The sequence below is a fragment of the Orcinus orca genome, chromosome 20 (genome assembly GCF_937001465.1).
Source record: "Orcinus orca chromosome 20, mOrcOrc1.1, whole genome shotgun sequence".
Taxonomy (NCBI): domain Eukaryota; kingdom Metazoa; phylum Chordata; class Mammalia; order Artiodactyla; family Delphinidae; genus Orcinus; species Orcinus orca.
The window spans coordinates 31,092,979-31,113,455 of record NC_064578.1 but is presented as its reverse complement, the minus strand read 5'-3'; the positions used below and the strand labels follow the sequence as shown (position 1 = coordinate 31,113,455).

Sequence of the window (20,477 nt, the reverse complement as noted above, 5' to 3'; positions counted from 1 at the left end):
AACCTGGTCAGGCAGACAGACATAATAAGAAAGCAGATAAATTACCTAAATAATTATAGATTATGATGAGTACTGTGAAGTAAATAAACTAAGTACTGAGATTGAGAACAACAGAAAGCACCTAGTTTAGATTAGGGTGGTCACTGGAGGTCTATCTTAATAGGAGACAATGAAATTATTAATGTGAAGAGCTGATTTCTGGTAAAGATGGAAGATTCACACAAATATAATTTCACTCTTCCTTGAAACCCAACTTATATGTCAATAAAGGGAAAAAAATTCAAGGCATCAAGCTTTATAAATTGTACAGGTATAAATTTTAGTTTCTTTAACAAGTAAATAGTGGAAGGGGAGGAAAATGGGGAGGGTATCTATAAACCATTGGCTCACACCAGACATGATCTTGTGCCCCAATCTTGCTCCCACCCTGGGTTGTCACAGCTTTGAGCATGTTAATGGCATCTAGTTAGTAGAGGCCACAAGAGCACAGACTGCCCCTACAGTGAAAAACTGTGCAGCTCAAAATAGCAATAGTGCCAAGATTGAAAACCCTGCTATAACCTGAAAGATGTTTATGAGTCCTCAGCCAGTTGCGGTGTGTGGGCCTTATTTGGATCCTGATTGAAGCAAACAACCCAGGAGAAATTTGTCTATTATCTTTATTAGATAATTCTAAATTTGAATAGTAAATATTAAGTACGTGTTATTGCATTTCTTAGGGCTGATGATGGTATTGTAGTTTTTTGTTTTGTTTTTAAGGAAGCCTTATATTTTACATATGTTAAAAGATACTCAGACATTTATTAATGAAGTGGTGGTTGTCTTCGATTTATTTCAAAATAGTGTTGGAGGTTGGGGAACAAACAGGATATAGATGAAGCCAAATTGGCTATGAATTCATAATTAATGTAGTTGGATGATAGGATCTGTGATCCATCATATTATTCCATTTATTTTTGTATATGCTTAATTCCATAATTTTAAAATAAATAAGGATAAACCCTTAAAAGTAGAGAGAATGGAAAAGGAATTTTGGAACCTAGAAGCATTAGATTAGTGATGACTAACTTAACCAACCAGAGAGAGCTGAATCTTAGGTCAACAGTAGGAAAGGGCAACAACCAACTGATTTGCTTCATAGATTATCTAAAAGTTTCAGGAGTTTGTGACATCCGTGACCTCTGAAAGTGGATATAAAGGACAGGGGCTTTGATTAAAAGTTGTTTAAAAGGGGGATCAGATCCCTAAATACCCTTTTCAACTCCATGTATCCATGGCGAAGACTGACTGAATGTTTATTCTCTGGAGAAGATAAAATAGAGAATGTCTGCATTTCATTGGTATTTGCAACATGGAGCTACTAAATGGCTGTTAAATGAATATGTATACTGGACAGTGTCATTCTCAAGGAAGAAAACTAAGGAATTGTCCTTGGTGAATATGACCAGACCAAAACCTAAAGATAATGACAGGAAAAAACCAGCTGGATTACCCTTCAAAGAGTCGACAGTCACCTCCACTCATTCAGCCTGTCTATCAACTTTTCTGTCATTCTTAAATATGAGCAAATAACCAAGGGTATCAGGCATCTGAGGAACGTCTCCAACATGAGAGAGAGAGACTAAAAACAAACCACTAAAATGAACTTGTAGGAAACAAAGACTGTGAAAGGAGAAGACAACTTTTAAAAAAATATCATTAATATCTGCAAAGATACTTCAGATATACTATGATTTTGAAAAAAGACGAAAGTACTGTAGAAACATTCAAGACACAGACCTCTTAAAAATTACAAATTAACATGTAAAAATTAACATGCAGTTACATGGAAAAGAAAATAGGATTAAATGATGAATCTGAGGAAATTATGGTAGGGAGAAATATTTTTTTTTTGGAGAAATTTAAAAATATAAAACATCTCCATATTTTATTAGGAAAATTTCAATATGTATATTTTTAAATATGCACTGTTTAGTTTCCAAACCAACAAGGGTCAGGAGGACTAGAATACAGAGCATTATTAACATAGACTAAAATGCAATTTAAGATGGAAGCATTAATTGAGATTAAAAAAGGATACTACATAATAAAAAAAACTAATCCATAAAAGAAGATATAACAAAATGAACTTGTATGCACTGAACAAAATAGTATCAAAATATAAAGGCAAAACCCACCAAAATCCTAAGGAAAAATGGAACAAACCTACGTAGTGCTTCTATTTACCATTGTGATGAAACTCCTAGCTGGTAGAATATGGCAGGGAAAAGATAGACAAGAATTGAAAGGAAGAAGCACAACTGTATTATTTGTAATCGTGAAAACTTGTAAGTGAAACAACTCCAGCATAGTTGAAGAATAATATGCAGGTGATATAGTCATAGAATAGATTTTTACACAGCAGTTAAAATGGATGAATTAGAGCCTCCATGAATCAGCAAGTATTTATAAATCTCAGAAAAAAATTAAATATAATAAATAAGTTACAGAATTGCATGTATAATGTAATGAAAGCTTAAATACTGAATATTTCTCCAACACACAAGTATAAACGTGTATGAAATGAAAATCAAATTCAGGGTAGTGACTATGTCTGGGAAGGAAAGAGTGAATTGGACTTTATGTATTATTTCCTTTAATAAGAAACTGACCAGGGCTTCCCTGGTGGCGCAATGGTTGAGAATCTGCCTGCCGATGCAGGGGACACGGGTTCGAGCCCTGGTCTGGGAAGATCCCACATGCCGCGGAGCAACTGGGCCCATGAGCCACAACTACTGAGCCTGCGCGTCTGGAGCCTGTGCTCCGCAACAAGAGAGGCCACGACAGTGAGAGGCCCGTGCACCGTGGTGAAGAGTGGCCCGCGCACCGTGAAGAAGAGTGGCCCCCGCTTGCCACAACTAGAGAAAGCCCTCGCACAGAAACGAAGACCCACCACAGCCAAAAATAAATAAATAAATAAATAAATATTTTTTAAAAACTGACCAAATATGGAATATGTTAAGATTAAGAGTGAAATCAAATGAATTTAGCTCTCTTAAACAGGAACCCCACAAAACCTAATCCATGTTATTAATAACAATCAGTTTTGAAAATCAAGAGGCCACAACTTGTATTTTTGTAACTAAGGAAGCAAAAAGTAAAGCAGAGGGAAAGGTTTGATCTTTCAGTTTTTACATTTGGAAAAAAAATGTTTTGCAACATAGAGGTAATCAGAATGATTAATTGGGGATATGAAATTGGGTGGTTGGCAGAAATTGTGTTAATATGTGTGTGGTATCGTGGACTTATCTTGTGATTGAGTTTATATTTTTACCATTAATTTTTCAAAGATCTCTGTATAGCCTACACAGACCTCTGAAAGTCTCCAGAAATTTCTTCCATTGAAAAAATGTTTTAAATTGACCGTCTTTATACAAATTATCCCTGATTTCATTTGTCCTTCTCATTTTAACAGGTCTGTCAGCCCCTGTACCCAGAGGTCGAAAAGGGAAGAAAGTAAAGACTCAGACAAGCTCATTTGATATACAAAAAGCAGAATGGCTTCGAAAATACAATCCTGAGCAGCTACTTCAAGATGAAGGCTACAAAAAACATATAAAACACCACTGTAATAAGTAGGTAGTAGGGTATTTTTAACACAACCCATTGCAAGTTTACTTCTGAATTTATTAACAATCTTAAAGCATGTTGATTCTGAGTACAGAGACAGTGTGGTCTAGGACCAATCCTAATCTTATTCTTACCAGGGTATCCTTCAGCAAATCATGGTACCTCTTGTGTCACTTTTCATCAGCAGAGAGAGAAAAAAAACTGGCCTCCAAGTGATCTCATTATATCTTACTTGGATATTAAATAATGATGATTGTAAAGATTTTGAAGAAACCTATTTTATATATATGATAGTAATGAGGTTTATTTAATCAGAAGTAATTATTATTATTTCATTAGAAAAATTTTGTATACAAATTCTTTTCTAATTTTAACCCCATGGATGAATTTTCTTTAATGATTAATGTCTTTGTGTCTTTTGATTTTTTTTCCCCCTCATTTTTAGAGTTTTGCTTCGTGTAAGAATGCTGTATTATCTAAAGCAAGAAGTCATTGGAAATGAGTGCCAGAAAGTGTTTGATGGAGTTGATGCAAGGTAAATTAAATAGCATGTTTATTCTTCAGCAACATAATGAGGCAAAAGTTAAATGACCAGAAAATTGTATATTAAGTGAATGCTTATTCAGTGAAATTCACAGGAAGAAAAATCTACCAAACTTAGAGTGACCCTTGCCATTTTGTTGCCTTTCGTCTATTAATCTCATCGTTGGCTCTGTCGCTGAAAGTTATCATAAGAATAATAACATTAGCATTAGTAATAGCTTCCTGCTACCAAATCTAAAACTTAACCTTCCACCCTCTTACTGCAGTGACTTTTACATCCTCAGATGATCCATCCAGCACCTTAGTCTCTCAGTTCCTTGACCTTTATCTACAATCATCTTCTTTCCTCTCCACCACAGCCACACACGCACACAATCATATACTTAATCTTACTATCACTAGTAACAGCATTACCTCTTCAATCTGCATTTCAGCTGTCACTTATTTCCTTCAGACTCACTTAACTTGGGTACTTTTCACTCTCATTCTCTAATTTCATCACGATGTCCCCCATGTTATCCATCTCCACCTTCATGCCCCTCTCTTCTCATTATAAACCTGCATTCTGTAGTCCAGCAGTGTACTCACTAACTGAGATTCTTTGCCTGATTTCCCCTCTGTTCTACATTCGTGGCACAACCCCAACTCATGTTAAACTGAAAAACCGTTTTACCCCTTGCCTATACCTAAGCAGTTGAACATGGCTGGAGAAAATCACACAAACCCTGCCGAATGACTAACTTCAAATTGATGAGCATTGATCTCAAGCAAAATTAAACACAAGTAAGCTGTTTAACCACCATGACTAGGAAGTTCACTTACCTACTCTTCAAGAGGACCATTCCACACCTCTCTCCTCAAGCCATCTTCCTGTCCCACCAGCATCACCCTCCAGTAATGACTTTGCTATATATTTCACAGAGAAAACAGAAACAATCAGACAAGAGCTACCTTCAGTTCTACTTGTCGTATGTGTCCCCCTATTTATTCCTTCCCTTGGGATGAAGTAGAAATCCTCCTCCTCCTGAGAGCAACCCTTATGCTTGGAACTTGTTTCTTACCTTTTAAGGACTTTACGCCTGTAATCACCTTCTGAATCATTCTCTTGGCGTATATACATTCCTTAATATCATGTATCATACATACATCGTACTACTCTATTTCTCCACTCCCCTTCATGAAAATAAAGAGTTGTCTGTGTTGACAGTCTCTACTTCTTTACCTTGCATCTTCTCTTCAATCTATTCCAATTAATCTTTCATCTCCACTCTCCCGCTGAAATGATTTTTAATCAGGCCACTAATAACCTACCATGAGATCACTCTCTCAACTTATTCTACTTCTCCCTTCTTGAAGTGATGTCTTCAGTACACATCCTTGCTGCTACCACCTGGTTGTCCTTTTTTCCATATTGGTCTTTCCTTTGCATTTTCCTTTGCTAGCTCTTATTCCTCTAATAGATCTCTAGATGTTGGATTGACCAAGACGTGTGTCCTCAGCTTTCTTTTTTATCTGTACTTTCCCTTTCAGTAAACTCATGCAACCTCATCATATTAAATATGATCTTTACACAGATGACAGTCAGATTTACATATTCATCCCAGATGTTTCCCCTCAGCTCTAAGCTCTGAGTTAGCTGCTTCTAAACATTTCCACTTGAAAAATCTAATTAACAGCTCAAACTTCCCGTGTATCTCCCAAATCTGTCTCCTATTCTTTCCTCCCCACCTTCGCACATACAAGCCTTCTCCATCCTACTAAATGTACCACCCAGTTGCTCTGGTATCATTCTTGATTCTTCTCTTCCCCTCAAACCCTACAGGAAGACTTGTTAGCTTGACAAAGTATATGCCAAACCTGAGCACTTTTCACTCTCCTCTGCTAACTCCCTGGTCCAAGCCACCATGAGACATGAGAAAAAGTCTCGTGTTTAGACTTTTTCAGTGGCCTCCTAAGTGAGTCTCTTTGCCTCTTCTTTTTCAAGAGTTGTTGGGTATTTTTTTGGCTGCACTACGCAGCATACAAGATCTTAGTTCCCGGACAAGGGATCAAACCCAGGCCCCCTGCAGTGGAAGAACAGAGTCCTAACCACTACTGGACCACCAGGGATTTCCCATCTTTGCCTCTTATTTTGCCTCTCTACAGTCGGACCTTCACACAGCAGCCAGAGTGATCTTTCTAAAGCAAAAATCAGGCCAAGGCACTTCTTAAAACCTTCCAGTTGCTTCTCATTTCTCTTAGAATAAAGCCTAATCCTACAGTGCCCTACATAACTCTGGGATCTCTTCCTCCATTCTGTCCCTCATCCACGATGTTCCTCCAACATGTCAGGCTCATTCTGTGCTGTTCCCCCTACTACAAATATTCTTTCCCTTAATCTTCCACAGAACTGCCCCTTCATATCATGCAGGTCTCAGCTTAAGTTTCACCTCTTCAGATAGGCCTTCCCTGCCCACGCTAGCTAAAGCAGCCCACCAGTCACCCACTATTACTTAACCTTATTTTATCTCATTCATGTTGCCTACTAGTATTAAAAATTATATTTATTTTTTAAATTGTATTTCCCCTATCATTACAATTTAAGCTGGTTGAAGGTGAAGTATGCTATCTGTCTTATTGATCATTGTGTTCCCAGCCCCTAGAATCTGGGAAATAGTAACACCCAGTAAATACTTGTTGACTAATTGGCTCCTCTTTTTCCTTGGTCTGACTGCATTCAATCCCCTTGTGATTTCCCAGGAACTGTACTGCGATCTATGAATTATCCTCTTTCATTATTCTTACCCTCTCTGGCTTCTCATTTGGATTTTAAGATATTTACATCTCTCTCAACACACATACACATGCACACACACACACACAGACACACACACCACTTTTGCACCCAGTTCTCCTCAGACTACCATATTATTACTCTCCTTGGTTTCACAGCCAAACTTTTTTTAAAGAAGTATCTGTATGTGCTGTCCTCTTTTTCTTTTCTCGCATTCACTGTACATTCCACTACAATTCAGCTTCTACCCCCTCACTCAATCACCTACTTTAAGAAGTTCTTCACCCACATTCTCACTGCTAAATTTGATGGATATATCATAGTGTTTATCTTATTTACCTTTATTGATCACTTCCATATTATTAGAATGTGTCTGTGATGCCATTCTCCTGTAGACTTTCTTTTTAGCTTTCTGCTTGCCACTTTTCATTTTCAGTCTTCTCTTCCACCTGTCCCTTAAATGTGTTCACATAGGCCCTCTCATCACTTACTCTTGGGTTTTCACATCTTTTCTGCAGCATCAATTTATATTTCCATACTGATGACTTCCGAACCTAATTCTAGCCCACATCTCTCTTCTGAACTTTAGATCTGCATTTATCAAATATGCCATGGTTACTAATGCCCCCAGGCCTTTGCATTCTTGCAGGAACATTCTCTTTCCCGTTTTCTTTCATTTTCCCTCTCTTACTGCTCAGCCAGCATCAACTCAGCCTCCCTGTCCTCTCATGTCTGGGTAAAGCACATACCCAGAGTGCCCTGTCACAGCACTCATCACAGGCATTGAAGAGGTTTTGCAGATACCTCTTCAAAAGGGCAAGGATATGTCTGTCTTACTATTGCCATTGTTGGCATATTGTGAATACTGTGAATATTTAAATCAAAATGAATATTTAAATCAAAATAGATTAAAAAATCTATTTTGAATGGATGATCTAGGCTGGGGAAGTTAGAGGCTTTATGCAAGAGATAGCACATGAACTGAATCTCTCAAAGCAGAAATCAACAATAGGAGTACATGCACCTTATTGTATTCCTTTCCCTAGCAGTTAAGGAACACTTAACATGCATATGGCACATTTAAACCGTGAGGTAGCTCTTTGGTGGGACTAACGGCAGACTCTGGGAGAGCTCACACCAATGAGTACTTCCCAGAACTTCTGCTGCCAGTGTCTTTGTCCCCATGATGAGCCACAGCCAGCCCCCACCTCTGCAGGAGACCAGCTAACACTAGCAGGAAGATGAATTGCTCCCCCAGCTTGTGCCTGTAATTACAGTTATAGCAATATTAGTTCACAGTTATCAAGTGCTTTCTGTGTGCCAAGTACTCATGTAAGAGCCATGTGGCTGACAGGGTCTTGGTGCTCCAGCCGGGTGTCAGGGTGTTGGTGCTCCAGCTGGGTGTCAGGCCTAAGACTTGTATGTGGGAGAGCCGAGTTCACGACATTGGTCCACCAGACACCTCCCGGCCCCACATAATATCAAACGGCGAAAGCTCTCCCAGAGATTTACATCTCAACGCTAACACCCAGCTCCACTCAACGACCAGCAAGGTAAAGTGCTGCACAGCGCATGCCAAACAACTAGCAAGACAGGAAAACAACTCCAGCCATTAGGAGAGAGGCTGCCTAAAATCATAATAAGTTCACAGACACCCCAAAACACACCACCAGGCATGGTCCTGCCCACCAGAAAGACAAGATCCACCCTCAGCCACCAGAACACAAGCACCAGTCCCCTCCACCGGGAAGCCTACACAATCCACTGAACCAACCTTACCCACTGGGGGCAGACACCAAAAACAACGGGAACTACGAACCTGCAGCCTGTGAAAAGGAGACCCCAAATGCAGTAAGTTAAGCAACATGACAAGACAGAGAAATAAACAGCAGATGATGGAGCAAAGTAAAAACCCACCAGACCAAATAAATGAGGAGGAAATAGGCAGTCTACCTGGAAAAGAATTCAGAGTAATGATAGTAAAGATGATCCAAAGTCTTAGAAGTAGAATGGAGAAAATACAAGAAACGTTTAACAAGGACCTAAGGAGCAAACGAACAATGATGAACGACACAATAAATGAAATTTAAAATTCTCTAGAAGGAATCAGTAGCAGAAAAAATGAGGCAAAAGAATGGATAAGTGACCTGGAAGATAAAATACTGGAAATAACTACCACAGAGCAGAATAAAGAATAAAGAATACAAGCCTTCTCCATTTACCAAGAATAATATATTTTTGAAGAGTTTAAGAAGATAAAATACTGGAAATAACTTACCACAGAGCAGAATAAAGAATAAAGAATGAAAAGAATTGAGGACAGTCTCAGAGACCTCTGGGACCACATTAAATGTTCCAACATTCGAACTATAGGAGTCCCAGAAGAAGAAGAGAAAAAGAAAGGGACTGAGAAAATATTTGAAGAGATTATACTTGAAAGCTTTCCTAATATGGGAAAGGATATAGTCAAACAGGTCCAGGAAGCACAGAGTCCCATACAGGATAAATCCAAGGAGAAACCCACCAAGACACATATTAATCAAACTATCAAAAACTAAATACAAAGAAAACATATTAAAAACAGCAAGTGAAAAGCAACAATAACATACAAGGGAATCCCCATAAGGTTAACAGCTGATTTCTCAGCAGAAACTCTGTGAGCAGGCAGGGTGTGTCAGGACATATTTAAAGTGATGAAAGGGAAAAACCTACAACCAAAATTACTCTACCCAGCAAGGATCTCATTCAGATTTGACAGAAATTAAAAGCTTTACAGACAAGCAAAAGGTAAGAGAATTCAGCACCACGAAACGAGCTTTACAACAAATGCTAAAGGAACTTCTCTAGGCAGGAAACATAAGAGAAGGAAAAGACCTACAATAACGAACCCAAACAATTAAGAAAATGGTAATAGGATCATATATATCGATAATTTCCTTAAATGTAAATGGATTAAATGTTCCAACCAAAAGACATAGACTGGCTGAATGAATACAAACACAAGACCTGTATATATGCTATCTACAGGAGACCCACTTCAGACCTAGGGACACATACAGACTGAAAGTGAGGGGATGGAAAAAGATATTCCATGCAAATGGAAATCAGAAGAAAGCTGGAGTAGCAATTCTCATATCAGACAAAGTAGACTTTAAAATAAAGACTATTACAAGAGACAAACAAGGACACTACATAATGATCAAGGGATCGATCCAAGAAGAAGATATAACAGTTGTAAATATTTATACACCCAACACAGAAGCACCTCAATACACAAGGCAAATGCTAACCGCCATAAAAGGGGAAATCGACAGTAACACATTCGTAGTAGGGGACTTTAACAGCCCACTTTTACCAATGGACAGATCATCCAAAATGAAAATAAATAAGGAAACATAAGCTTTAAATGACACATCAGACAAGATGGACTTAATTGATATTTATAGGACCTTCCATGCAAAAACAACAGAATACACTTTCTTCTCAAGTGCTCATGGAACTTTCTCCAGGATAGACCATATCTTGGGTCACAGATCAAGCCTTGGTAAATTTAAGAAAATTGATATCATATCAAGTGTCTTTTCCAACCACAACTCTGTAAGACTTGATTACAGAAAAAAAATCTGTAAAAAATACAAACACATGGAGGCTAAACTATATGCTACTAAATAACCAGGAGATCATTGAAGAAATCAAAGAGGAAATCAAAAAATACCTAGAAACAAATGACAATGAAAACATGATGACCCAAAACCTATGGGATGCAGCAAAAGCAGTTCTCAGAGGGAAATTTATAGAAATACAGTCCTATGTCAAGAAACAAGAAACATCTCAAATAAACAACCAAACCTTACACCTAAAGCAATTAGAGAAAGAAGAACCAAAAAACCCCCAAAGTTTGCAGAAGGAAAGAAATCATAAAGATCAGATCAGAAATAAATGGAAAAGAAGTGATGGAAACAATAGCAAAGATTAATAAAAGTAAAAGCTGTTTCTTTGTGAAGATAAACAAAATTGATAAACCATTAGACAGATTCATCAAGAAAAAAAGGGAGAAGACTCAAATCAATAGAATTAGAAGTGAAAACGGAGACGTAACAACTGACACTGCAGAAATATAAAGGATCATGAGAGATTGCTACAAGCAACTATATGCCAATAAAATGGACAACCTGGAAGAAATGGACAAATTCTTAGAAAAGCACAACCTTCTGGGACTGAACCAGGAAGAAATAGAAAATATAAACAGACCGGTCACAAACACTGAAAACGAAACTGTGATTAAAAATCTTCCAACAAACAAAAGCCCAGGACCAGATGGCTTCACAGGCGAATTCTATCATTTAGAGAAGAGCTAACACCTATCCTTCTTAAACTCTTCAAAAATATATTAGAGGGAGGAACACTCCCAAACTCATTCTATGAGGCCACCATCACCCTGATACCACAGGGTGGTATCACAAAGAAAGAAAGATGTCACAAAGAAAGTAAACTACAGACCAATATCACTGATGAACATAGATGCCAAAATTTCAAAACAATACTAGCAGACAGAATCCAGCAGCACATTAATAGGATCATACACCCTGATCAAGTGGGGTTTATCTGAGGAATGCAAGGATTCTTCAATATACGCAAATCAATCAATGTGATAAACCATTTTGAATATTGAAGGAGAAAAACCATATGATCATCTCAATAGATTCAGAAAAAGCTTTCAACAAAATTCAACACCCATTTATGATAAAAAGCCTCCAGAAAGTAAGCATGGAGGGAACTTAACCTCAACATAATAAAGGCCATATGTGACAAACCCACAACTAACATCGTTCTGAATGGGGAAAAACTGAAACCATTTCCACCAAGATTAGGAACAAGACAAGGTTGCCCACTCTCACCACTATTATTTAACATAGTTTTGGAAGTTTTAGCCACAGCAATCAGAGAAGAAAAAGAAATAAGAGGAATCCAAATTGGAAAAGAAGTAAAACTGTCACTTTGCAGATGATATGAAACTATACATAGAGAATCCTAAAGATGCTACCAGAAAACTACTAGAGCTAATCAATGAATTTGGTAAAGTAGTAGGATACAAAATTAATTCACAGAAATGTCTTGCATTCCTACACACTAATGATGAAAACTCTGAAAGAGAAATTAAGGAAACACTCCCATTTACCATTGCAACAAAAAGAAAATACCTAGGAATAAACCTACCTAAGGAGACAAAAGACGTGTATGCGGACAACTATAAGACACCAATGAAAGAAATTAAAGATGATACATACAGATGAAGGGATATACCAAGTTCTTGGATTGGAAGAATCAACATCATGAAAATTACTATACAAAGCAATCTACAGATTCAGTGCAATCCCTATCAAACTACCACTGGCATTTTTCACAGAACTAGAACAAAAAATTTCACAATTTGTATGGAAACACAAAAGACCTGAATAGCCAAAGCAATCTTGAGAAAGAAAAACGGAGCTGGAGGAATCACGCGCCCTGACTTCAGACTATACTACAAAGCTACAGTAATCAAAACAGTATGGCGCTGGCACAAAAACAGAAATACAGATCAATGGAACAGGATAGAAAGCCCAGAGATAAACCCACGCACATATGGTCACCTTATCTTTGATAAAGGAGGCAAGAATATACAATGAAGAGAAGATAGCCTCTTCAATAAATGGTAGTGGGAAAACTGGACAGCTACATGTAAAGGAATGAAATTAGAACACTCCCTAACACCATACACAAAAGTAAGCTCAAAATGGATTAAAGACCTAAATGTAAGGCCAGACACTATCAATCTCTTAGAGGAAAACATAGGCAGAGCACTCTATGACGTAAATCACAGCAAGATCCTTTTTGACCCACGTCCCAGAGAAAGGGAAATAAAAGCAAAAATAAATAAATGGGACCTAGTGAAACTTAAAAGCTTTTGCACAGGAAAGGAAACCATAAACAAGACGAAAAGCCAACCCTCAGAATGGGAGAAAATATTTGCAAACAAAGCAACTGACAAAGGATTAATCTCCAAAATATACAAGCATTTCGTGCATCTCACTATCAAAAAAGCAAACAGTCCAATCCAAAAATGAGCAGAAGACCTAAGTAGACATTTCTCTAAAGAAGATATACAGATTGCCAACAAACAGATGAAAGGATGCTCAACATCATTAATCATTAGAGAAATGCAAATCAAAACTACAATGAGGTATCACCTCCCACCAGTCTGAATGGCCATCATCAAAAAATCTACAAACAATAAATGCTGGAGAGGGTGTGGAGAAAAGGGAACCCTCTTGCACTGTTGGTGGGAATGTAAATTGATACAGCCACTATGGAGAACAGTATGGCGGTTCCTTAAAAAACTACAATAGAACTACCATACAACTCAGCAATCCCACTCCTGGGCGTATACCCAGAGAAAACTGTAATTCAAAAAGAGTCATGTACCACAATGTTCATTACAGCTCTATTTACAATAGCCAGGACATGGAAGCACCCTAAGTGTCCATCAACAGATGAATTGAGAAAGATGTGGCACGTATATACAATGGAATATTACTCAGCCATAAAAAGAAATGAAATTGAGTTATTTGTAGTGAGATGGATGGACCCAGAGTCTGTCATACAGAGTTAAGTAAGTCGAAAGAGAAAATCAAATACTGTATGCTAACACATATATATGGAATCTAAAAAAAAAACAATGGTTCTGAAGAACCTAGGGGCAGGACAGGAATAAAGACACAGATGATGTAGAGAATGGACTTGAGGACACGGGGAGGGGGAAGGGTAAGCTGGGAGGAAGTGAGAGAGTGGCATAGACATATATACACTACCAAATGTAAAATAGATAGCTAGTGGGAAGCAGCCACATAGCACAGGGAGATCAGCTCGGTGCTTTGTGTCTAACTAGAGTGGTGGGATAATGCAGGGTGGGAGGGAGACGCAAGATGGAGGGATATGTGTATATGTATAGCTGATTCACTTTGTTATACAGGAGAAACTAACACAGCATTGTAAAGCAATGATACTCCAATAAAGATGTTAAAATAAATAAATATATATTTTTTAAAACCCATGAGGTATATATTTAGTGCCTTTTACTCTCTAAAAACAGGAAAAACCTTCCACCTCAGATGACAGTCACAATATTTTGAGCTTTAGAGTGCTACCTGATGATTGGTAAGAGGAAGTACAGTATCTGACCCACTTTATTTTTCCCCCTTTGGCATCCTGTCTCTGGTGTTCTTTCCTCTTTCTTTTGTCATTCTGTGCTTCTGCTTTGTTTAATCCTGACCAGGAATGCAATAAAAAATAAATATCTTCTTTAACTGTATTTTTCCTCATCTATTTTCAGCTTTTGCCATATCACCGGAAAATCTCTCTTCCTCTTTCTCTGTTTCTGCACTAAGCTAAGAAATATTGTGATTGTGACACTTCTGTTTTTAAGCAAAATAAAATATAATGAGGTGTGCGTTTAGAGTATTGAAAATTTTCTTTTTGTCTCCTGGCAAAGCACTTAGGAAAAATAAAAAGTAATTTTTTAATCCATTTTTTATGTTTTATTTACTTATAAAACTTAAAACTTTTTAATTGTCAATATCTTTTATTTCAACTATATTAGTGGTTAACTGTTGGGTTCTTGTGGACTAGCCCAGGAACATATTGACCATTTATCAGTTTATATCTGTATGAAAATTTATTTTGCATTCCCAAAGACAACCAACTTACAGATGAACTTTTGCCACACAACTTAGTTATAAGTAAGAAACGCTCCATTTCTTCACACCTATAGTCCTTTCTTAATTAATTTATAAAATTTATGGTGCCATGATGAAGAGATGAAATTCTACTTAATATAATTTGTGTTAAGTTTTTTATTATATTTCTGATTCTTTGGAAGTTGATAATACATTAATGTCATAGGGAAAATCTCAAGTAGAATATTTGATTCCCTGAGGTAATTTACCCTATCCAATCTCTTTGACTGTTGAATACAATATAAGAATGACGTGTATTTATATCAAAATTAATGATACTTATTTGCTAATCCTTGTCAAACATTATTAACTCTTTGCTAGGCTTCCTTTACTGGTAAGCAGTGCTTAATTTTTCAGTGTGACTTTCCTAGCAATAGCGGTCTAAAAGAGGCATAACTTGTTTTACAGCCTAGAGCCATTCATTTGCTTTTTTAGGGCCTCAGTCTCCTCATATACAAAGTGAAATTTTTGACCCAGATGATTTTTGCCAAGTTGTTTGCTGACATAAGACTCTGCTTTCTGATAGAACCTTTTGTCTATATCTGAAGGAAAATAGTGGAAAGAATATGATTCCTTAAGAATAAAGTAAACCTGTTGAAACTTATTTCTTCTGTTGCACTTTAGAATATCAATTCATTTTATGGTACCTTTGTTGTTATTGTGCAGTTTTATAATTTTAATATGTGGTAGTTGTGGAAAATTTTTTTAAATGAAATAAAATTGTATCCTCTTTTTCTTAAAAACCACAATGCTTTTTAGAAGCTATGTAAAATTTTGCCCCCTCTTAGACTTGTTTATAGTAACTCATAAAGTCATATCATGATTTTTTTTTAAGTGACATTGATGTTTGGGTCCCAGAACCAGACCACTCAGAAGTTCCTGCTGAATGGTGGGATTTTGATGCTGATAAGTCACTCCTTATTGGAGTTTTTAAACATGGTAAGTGAGAAGTAAGATAGGTAGAGTCTTCATCTACGTATAGTGTAATTCAGCTACTTCTCAGTTTATTGATTTCCACTTACAGCTTTATTCCAGTAACACCCATATTATTATATACATCATATAAAGCATACACTCCCAAGCTATGTTTGTCAGTCACTACATTTCCTCATGAATGGGTGGCATATGTGAACTGCTTCTCTTGGACGTAAGTCTCACATAACGTCCCCTCTCAAGAAGAGTTTTTATGTGAAATATGTTATGTGTGGTCAGTTTTTCCTCTTTTCCTTTTAACTGATATATTTAATCTAGATTTTTAAATATACATATTGCCAGACCATGTAATGTTTGTGATAATTTCTAGAAAACATGTTTAACCTATGTCATTTTAATATATGGTCCCTTCAGTCCAGAAATATCACTCATCATAAATATGAGGAATGCTTACATTTATATTTTTTTCTTCTTTTTATCCTTTTTACTTTCATAATTGGTCATCCCTCTAGGTTATGAAAAATATAACACTATCCGAGCAGACCCGGCATTATGCTTCTTGGAAAGAGTGGGAAAACCTGATGAGAAAGCAGTTGCTGCAGAACAGAGGGCGAACGATTATATGGATGGGTACGTGGATTTCAGAGTCATGAATTCTCCATATAGCTCTATCAACATCAGCATATTCTATGTTGGTGATGTTTCTCTTTAAATAATGTAGCAGTACAAGAATTGGAGTTTACAATTCAAAAGAGCTAATGATACTCTAATGTTAGCACTTGTCTAACAGAGTGCAATGAAGGAAGAGACCGGACCTTCCCCACACCCATTCTTTTGATGAGTCCTTCGTTTTTCCATTCTTAATGGTCATGGCAATTAAGACCAAAATTTTAGGGACCTAGGAGGGAAGAAGAAAGCTAAGCATATTACAACTGAAGAGAAATATGATGATGTTCATTATACCTATTATGAGGCCTTTATTATCTTTCTTTTCTTACCAAAAGAGAAAAATAAGAGACTATGTTAAGGTTAATACCACATTTATAAGTGAACTTGGGAGTAAGAGTAAATTAGAACTAGCTTTCTTCTGACTTGCCATGTAAATAGCCTTCACGCTATTAGGCTTGGGCTCCTCTGGCTGAAGAAGAGACTTCAGTCAGACCATTAAAACATACGAAGAAGTCCTTCCAACAATACCCCATTTGTTTGTCCTACCACGAGAAATTTGAAGTTCAGTACGATAATTATAGCATTTGTTGGTATTTAACAGGGATGTGGAAGATCCAGAATACAAACCTGCCCCAGCTATCTTTAAAGATGATATAGAGGTATGCTTTGGATCATGATTTTAAATCCTCGAATCTAGTTATCCATGTTTTCTTTTGCTTGCTATTTCTTTTGTATGTTTTTCCTTCATACATTTTCATTATGCATCATTTCTTAGAACATTAGCTAAGTTAGTGACTAACTTAGGTTGCCAGACATCACAAATAACCATTCAGAATTTGCTTGATCTCGTCTTCTAGACAAGCTGGAGGCTGGTTTGGACATATGAATGAAATGGGGATTCCCAACATGCTACACTGCTAGGAACCAGAGAAACACAGTGTTCAGGGGCAAAATCTCAAAGCAGAATAAGAGCTGGACACTAAAAGTACACAGCAACAGATAAAGCGATCTGAAGTAGAGGTGGAGCCCAGAGGAATTCTGAGCTGCTAAAGCATAGTTCTAAGTGTTCTGTTTATAGAAAGTCAAAAGGAATTAAAAGAGTTGGTTGAAAGTACAGAATATAATCTGTTGGGTTGGGAAAATGATGTTAAAAGAGGAGAAGAATTTCTATAATATTTGTGAGAATATAGTAAAGACTAGACAGTGCTATGGCTGTCAGGTAGGGTTTGTTGGTCTTGGTTGCCAAGGGAATTGGATATTGAGGAAGAAAGATGAGGCTTAGGCCAGTGTGTAGCAGTGAGAATGAAATCCAGTAAAGTCAGAACCCTTAAAGGGTAGTACCTTCTGCCAAACAGCACAGGGAAACAAGTAAATTTATCTCAGCATGGTTTCTGGGTAGGGAGAAAATTGTTTCCTCTGAGAATTCATAGCCATAGGCCTGCCTTCGCTTGAGTTTATGGTTTGATTTCTTTTACTTAATCTGCATGGTCCAGGAACTCTCAAGGCAAAAATGTAATATAAAGAGAGATCCCAAGCTGGTAATACCCTTGAGGTACTTGGTAAAAAGAACAGTTAGAAGAAACGACTTCAATCTAGATTACACTTGAGTCTTGAAGATAAAGCCCTCCATAAAATGAGGTCAAAATCCAAAAATTTTTAATTTATGAGGAGCAATTTACCATGAGTGAATGTTAGCACTATAACAAAGAACAAGATTAGATCTTTAAGAATTTCTGTTAATATATCTCCTGAAATAGAAAATAAATAAAATTTTAAATGATTAAAGACATTAAAGAAAGAACTAGGAAAAAAAGACAAGATTTTAAATGACGATGGACATATGAAAGAGAATTATATGTAACTTTAAAGGTGGAAAATACTATCGTTGAAATTTAAAACTCAACAAATAAGTTAAACATCCTGCTGGAGAAACAGATTAGACACAGCTCACGAGAGAAGAAATTATTTAGAAAATAGAGGAAGTTATCCATAATGTAGCGTGATGAATCAGTTTGAGCCAATCAGGAGAGAAAAACCACATAGTAATTTGAACAGGAAAGTTTAATGTAAAGAGCTATTGACTATAATAGGGGGGTTGAAATACTGAGTGGCAAGAACTTGAAAGAATATAGGAATAGCCACTATTCCTAAGGCTGAGATACAGCAGCCAAGGAAGGGTCCTGTGCCCACCAGGGCTGAGGTTCTGACCTTTTGGGGAGGGTATGACCACAGCTCACTAGATGGAAGAAAAGTTGTTGTGCTGCCACACCTGAGCAACTTGCTGGAAATCCACCCTCTAGGGTTGCCAAGCTTTTCTTGGGGAAGTGTCACACCGGAGGCATTCCACTACAAAACCACCCAGGGGGAGGTTGCTCAGGAGAAGCTGCCGGGCAAGAGGTGCTAAAGAAACTGCAAGAGCAGGGCACTGAGGAAGCTGCATGTGCTGTAGGAGCTGAGCAGTGGAGGAGCTCACAGCAACCAGGAAGTAAAATGCCTTTCTTCTCCAGCTCCCACTACTGACAAAGCTTAATATCACATTGGCTGGCTAAGAAAAAATAAAGAGCCTAGATCCGTTTTTTTTTTTTTTTTCTTAGAGCTGGCAAAAGGTATGAGAGGCAGTAAATTTAGAGTTGAGAGGCAACAAACCGAAAACCAATACAATGGAGTATATAAAAAATCTTTTTAGATACGAAGAGTATATATAGCATGATAATGTCCGGTGTATGTCTAATAGGCATTCCAGAGGGACAGACTAGAGAGCATAAGGGAGAAGCCCTATTTTAAGAGTTAACAGCTGAGAATTCTTCAGACTTGATGAAATACATGAATCCTCAGATTCAAGAAGTAAAGTGAATCTTGCAGGGATAAATGAAACTAAATCCACTTCAAGAAACATCCTGGTGCAATTACAGATACACCAAACAAAGAGAAGATGTTTCTTAAAACAACCACAGGAAAAAGACCCACCTACAAAGGAATGATGATAATTCTAACTTAGGGCTTTCTAAAACAAAAGTAGAAACTAGTAGTCATTGGAATAAAAACTTAGTTGGTAAGCTCCTTGACATAGGTCTTGGTGATGAGTTTTTTGAATCTGACACCAAAAACAAAAGCAAAAATAAACAAGTGCAACTACGTCAAACTAAAAAGCTGCACAGCAAAGGAAATCATCAATAAAAGAAAAAGGCAACCTACTCAATATGAGAAAATATTTGCAAATCATACATCTGATAAGGGGCTAATATCCAAAATATATAAAGAACTCATACAACTCAATAGCAAAAAAACCCAAACGATCTGATTAAAATATAGGCAGAAGATGTGAATAGACATTTTTTAGAAGAAGACATATAGATGGCCAACAGGTACATGAAAAGTCTCTACATCATTAATCATCAGGGAAATGCCAGTCAAAAAAACAATGAGATATCACCTCACACCGGTTAGAATGACTATTATCAAAAAGACTAGAAATAACAAGTATTGGCTAGGATGTGGAGAAAAGTGAACCTTGTATATTGTTGGTGGGAATGTAAATTGGTGCAGCCACTGTGGAAAACAGTATGGAGGTTCCTCAAAAAATTAAAAATAGAGCTGTCATATGACCCAGCAATCACACTTATGGGTATTTATCCCCCAAAAATGAAAACACTCATTTGAAAGATATATGCAGCCTGATCACATGTGGTTTGAAGTTTTATTTACAGTAGCCAAGATGTGGAAACAACCTAGGTGTCCATCGATAGACAAATGGATAGAGAGATTGTGATATATATATATATATATACACATACACGTATATTCATATATATATGTGTGTGTATATATACACAATGGAATATTATTCAGTCTTTAAAAAGAATGAAATGTTGCCATTTGCAACAACATGGATGGACCTTGAGAGCATTGTACTAAGTAAAATAAGTCAGAAAAACACAAATATTGTGTGATGTCTCTTATATGTGGAATCTAAAAAGAAATTTTTTTTAACTAAGTTGATAGATAAAGAGAATAGATTGTGGTTGCCAGAGGCTTGAGGTTAGAGGCAGGATGGAAATGGGTGAAATGTTTTTGGTTTGGGTTTTTTTAGTTTAAATAAATTGAATTTTTAAAATTCTATTGCAAAAGAAAGTATTCTATTATAAAGAAAATCGATTCTCTTATTATATCTTGAC

At 36.9% G+C, this 20,477-nt stretch overlaps 1 protein-coding gene across 21 annotated transcripts in view; it reads left to right on the top strand.

Annotated features, from left to right (window-relative positions):
* Nucleotides 1–20,477, top strand: part of CHD9 (chromodomain helicase DNA binding protein 9) — a 244,238-nt gene that overhangs the window by 194,315 nt on the left and 29,446 nt on the right. For all 21 annotated transcript variants that reach the window (XM_049703938.1, XM_033418941.2, XM_033418942.2 and 18 more), the window contains 5 exons: nucleotides 3,455–3,614; nucleotides 4,055–4,144; nucleotides 15,536–15,639; nucleotides 16,146–16,263; nucleotides 16,904–16,961. In XM_049703938.1, the coding sequence (XP_049559895.1) occupies nucleotides 3,455–3,614; nucleotides 4,055–4,144; nucleotides 15,536–15,639; nucleotides 16,146–16,263; nucleotides 16,904–16,961 (530 nt within the window). The remainder of the gene's footprint in view (nucleotides 1–3,454; nucleotides 3,615–4,054; nucleotides 4,145–15,535; nucleotides 15,640–16,145; nucleotides 16,264–16,903; nucleotides 16,962–20,477) is intronic.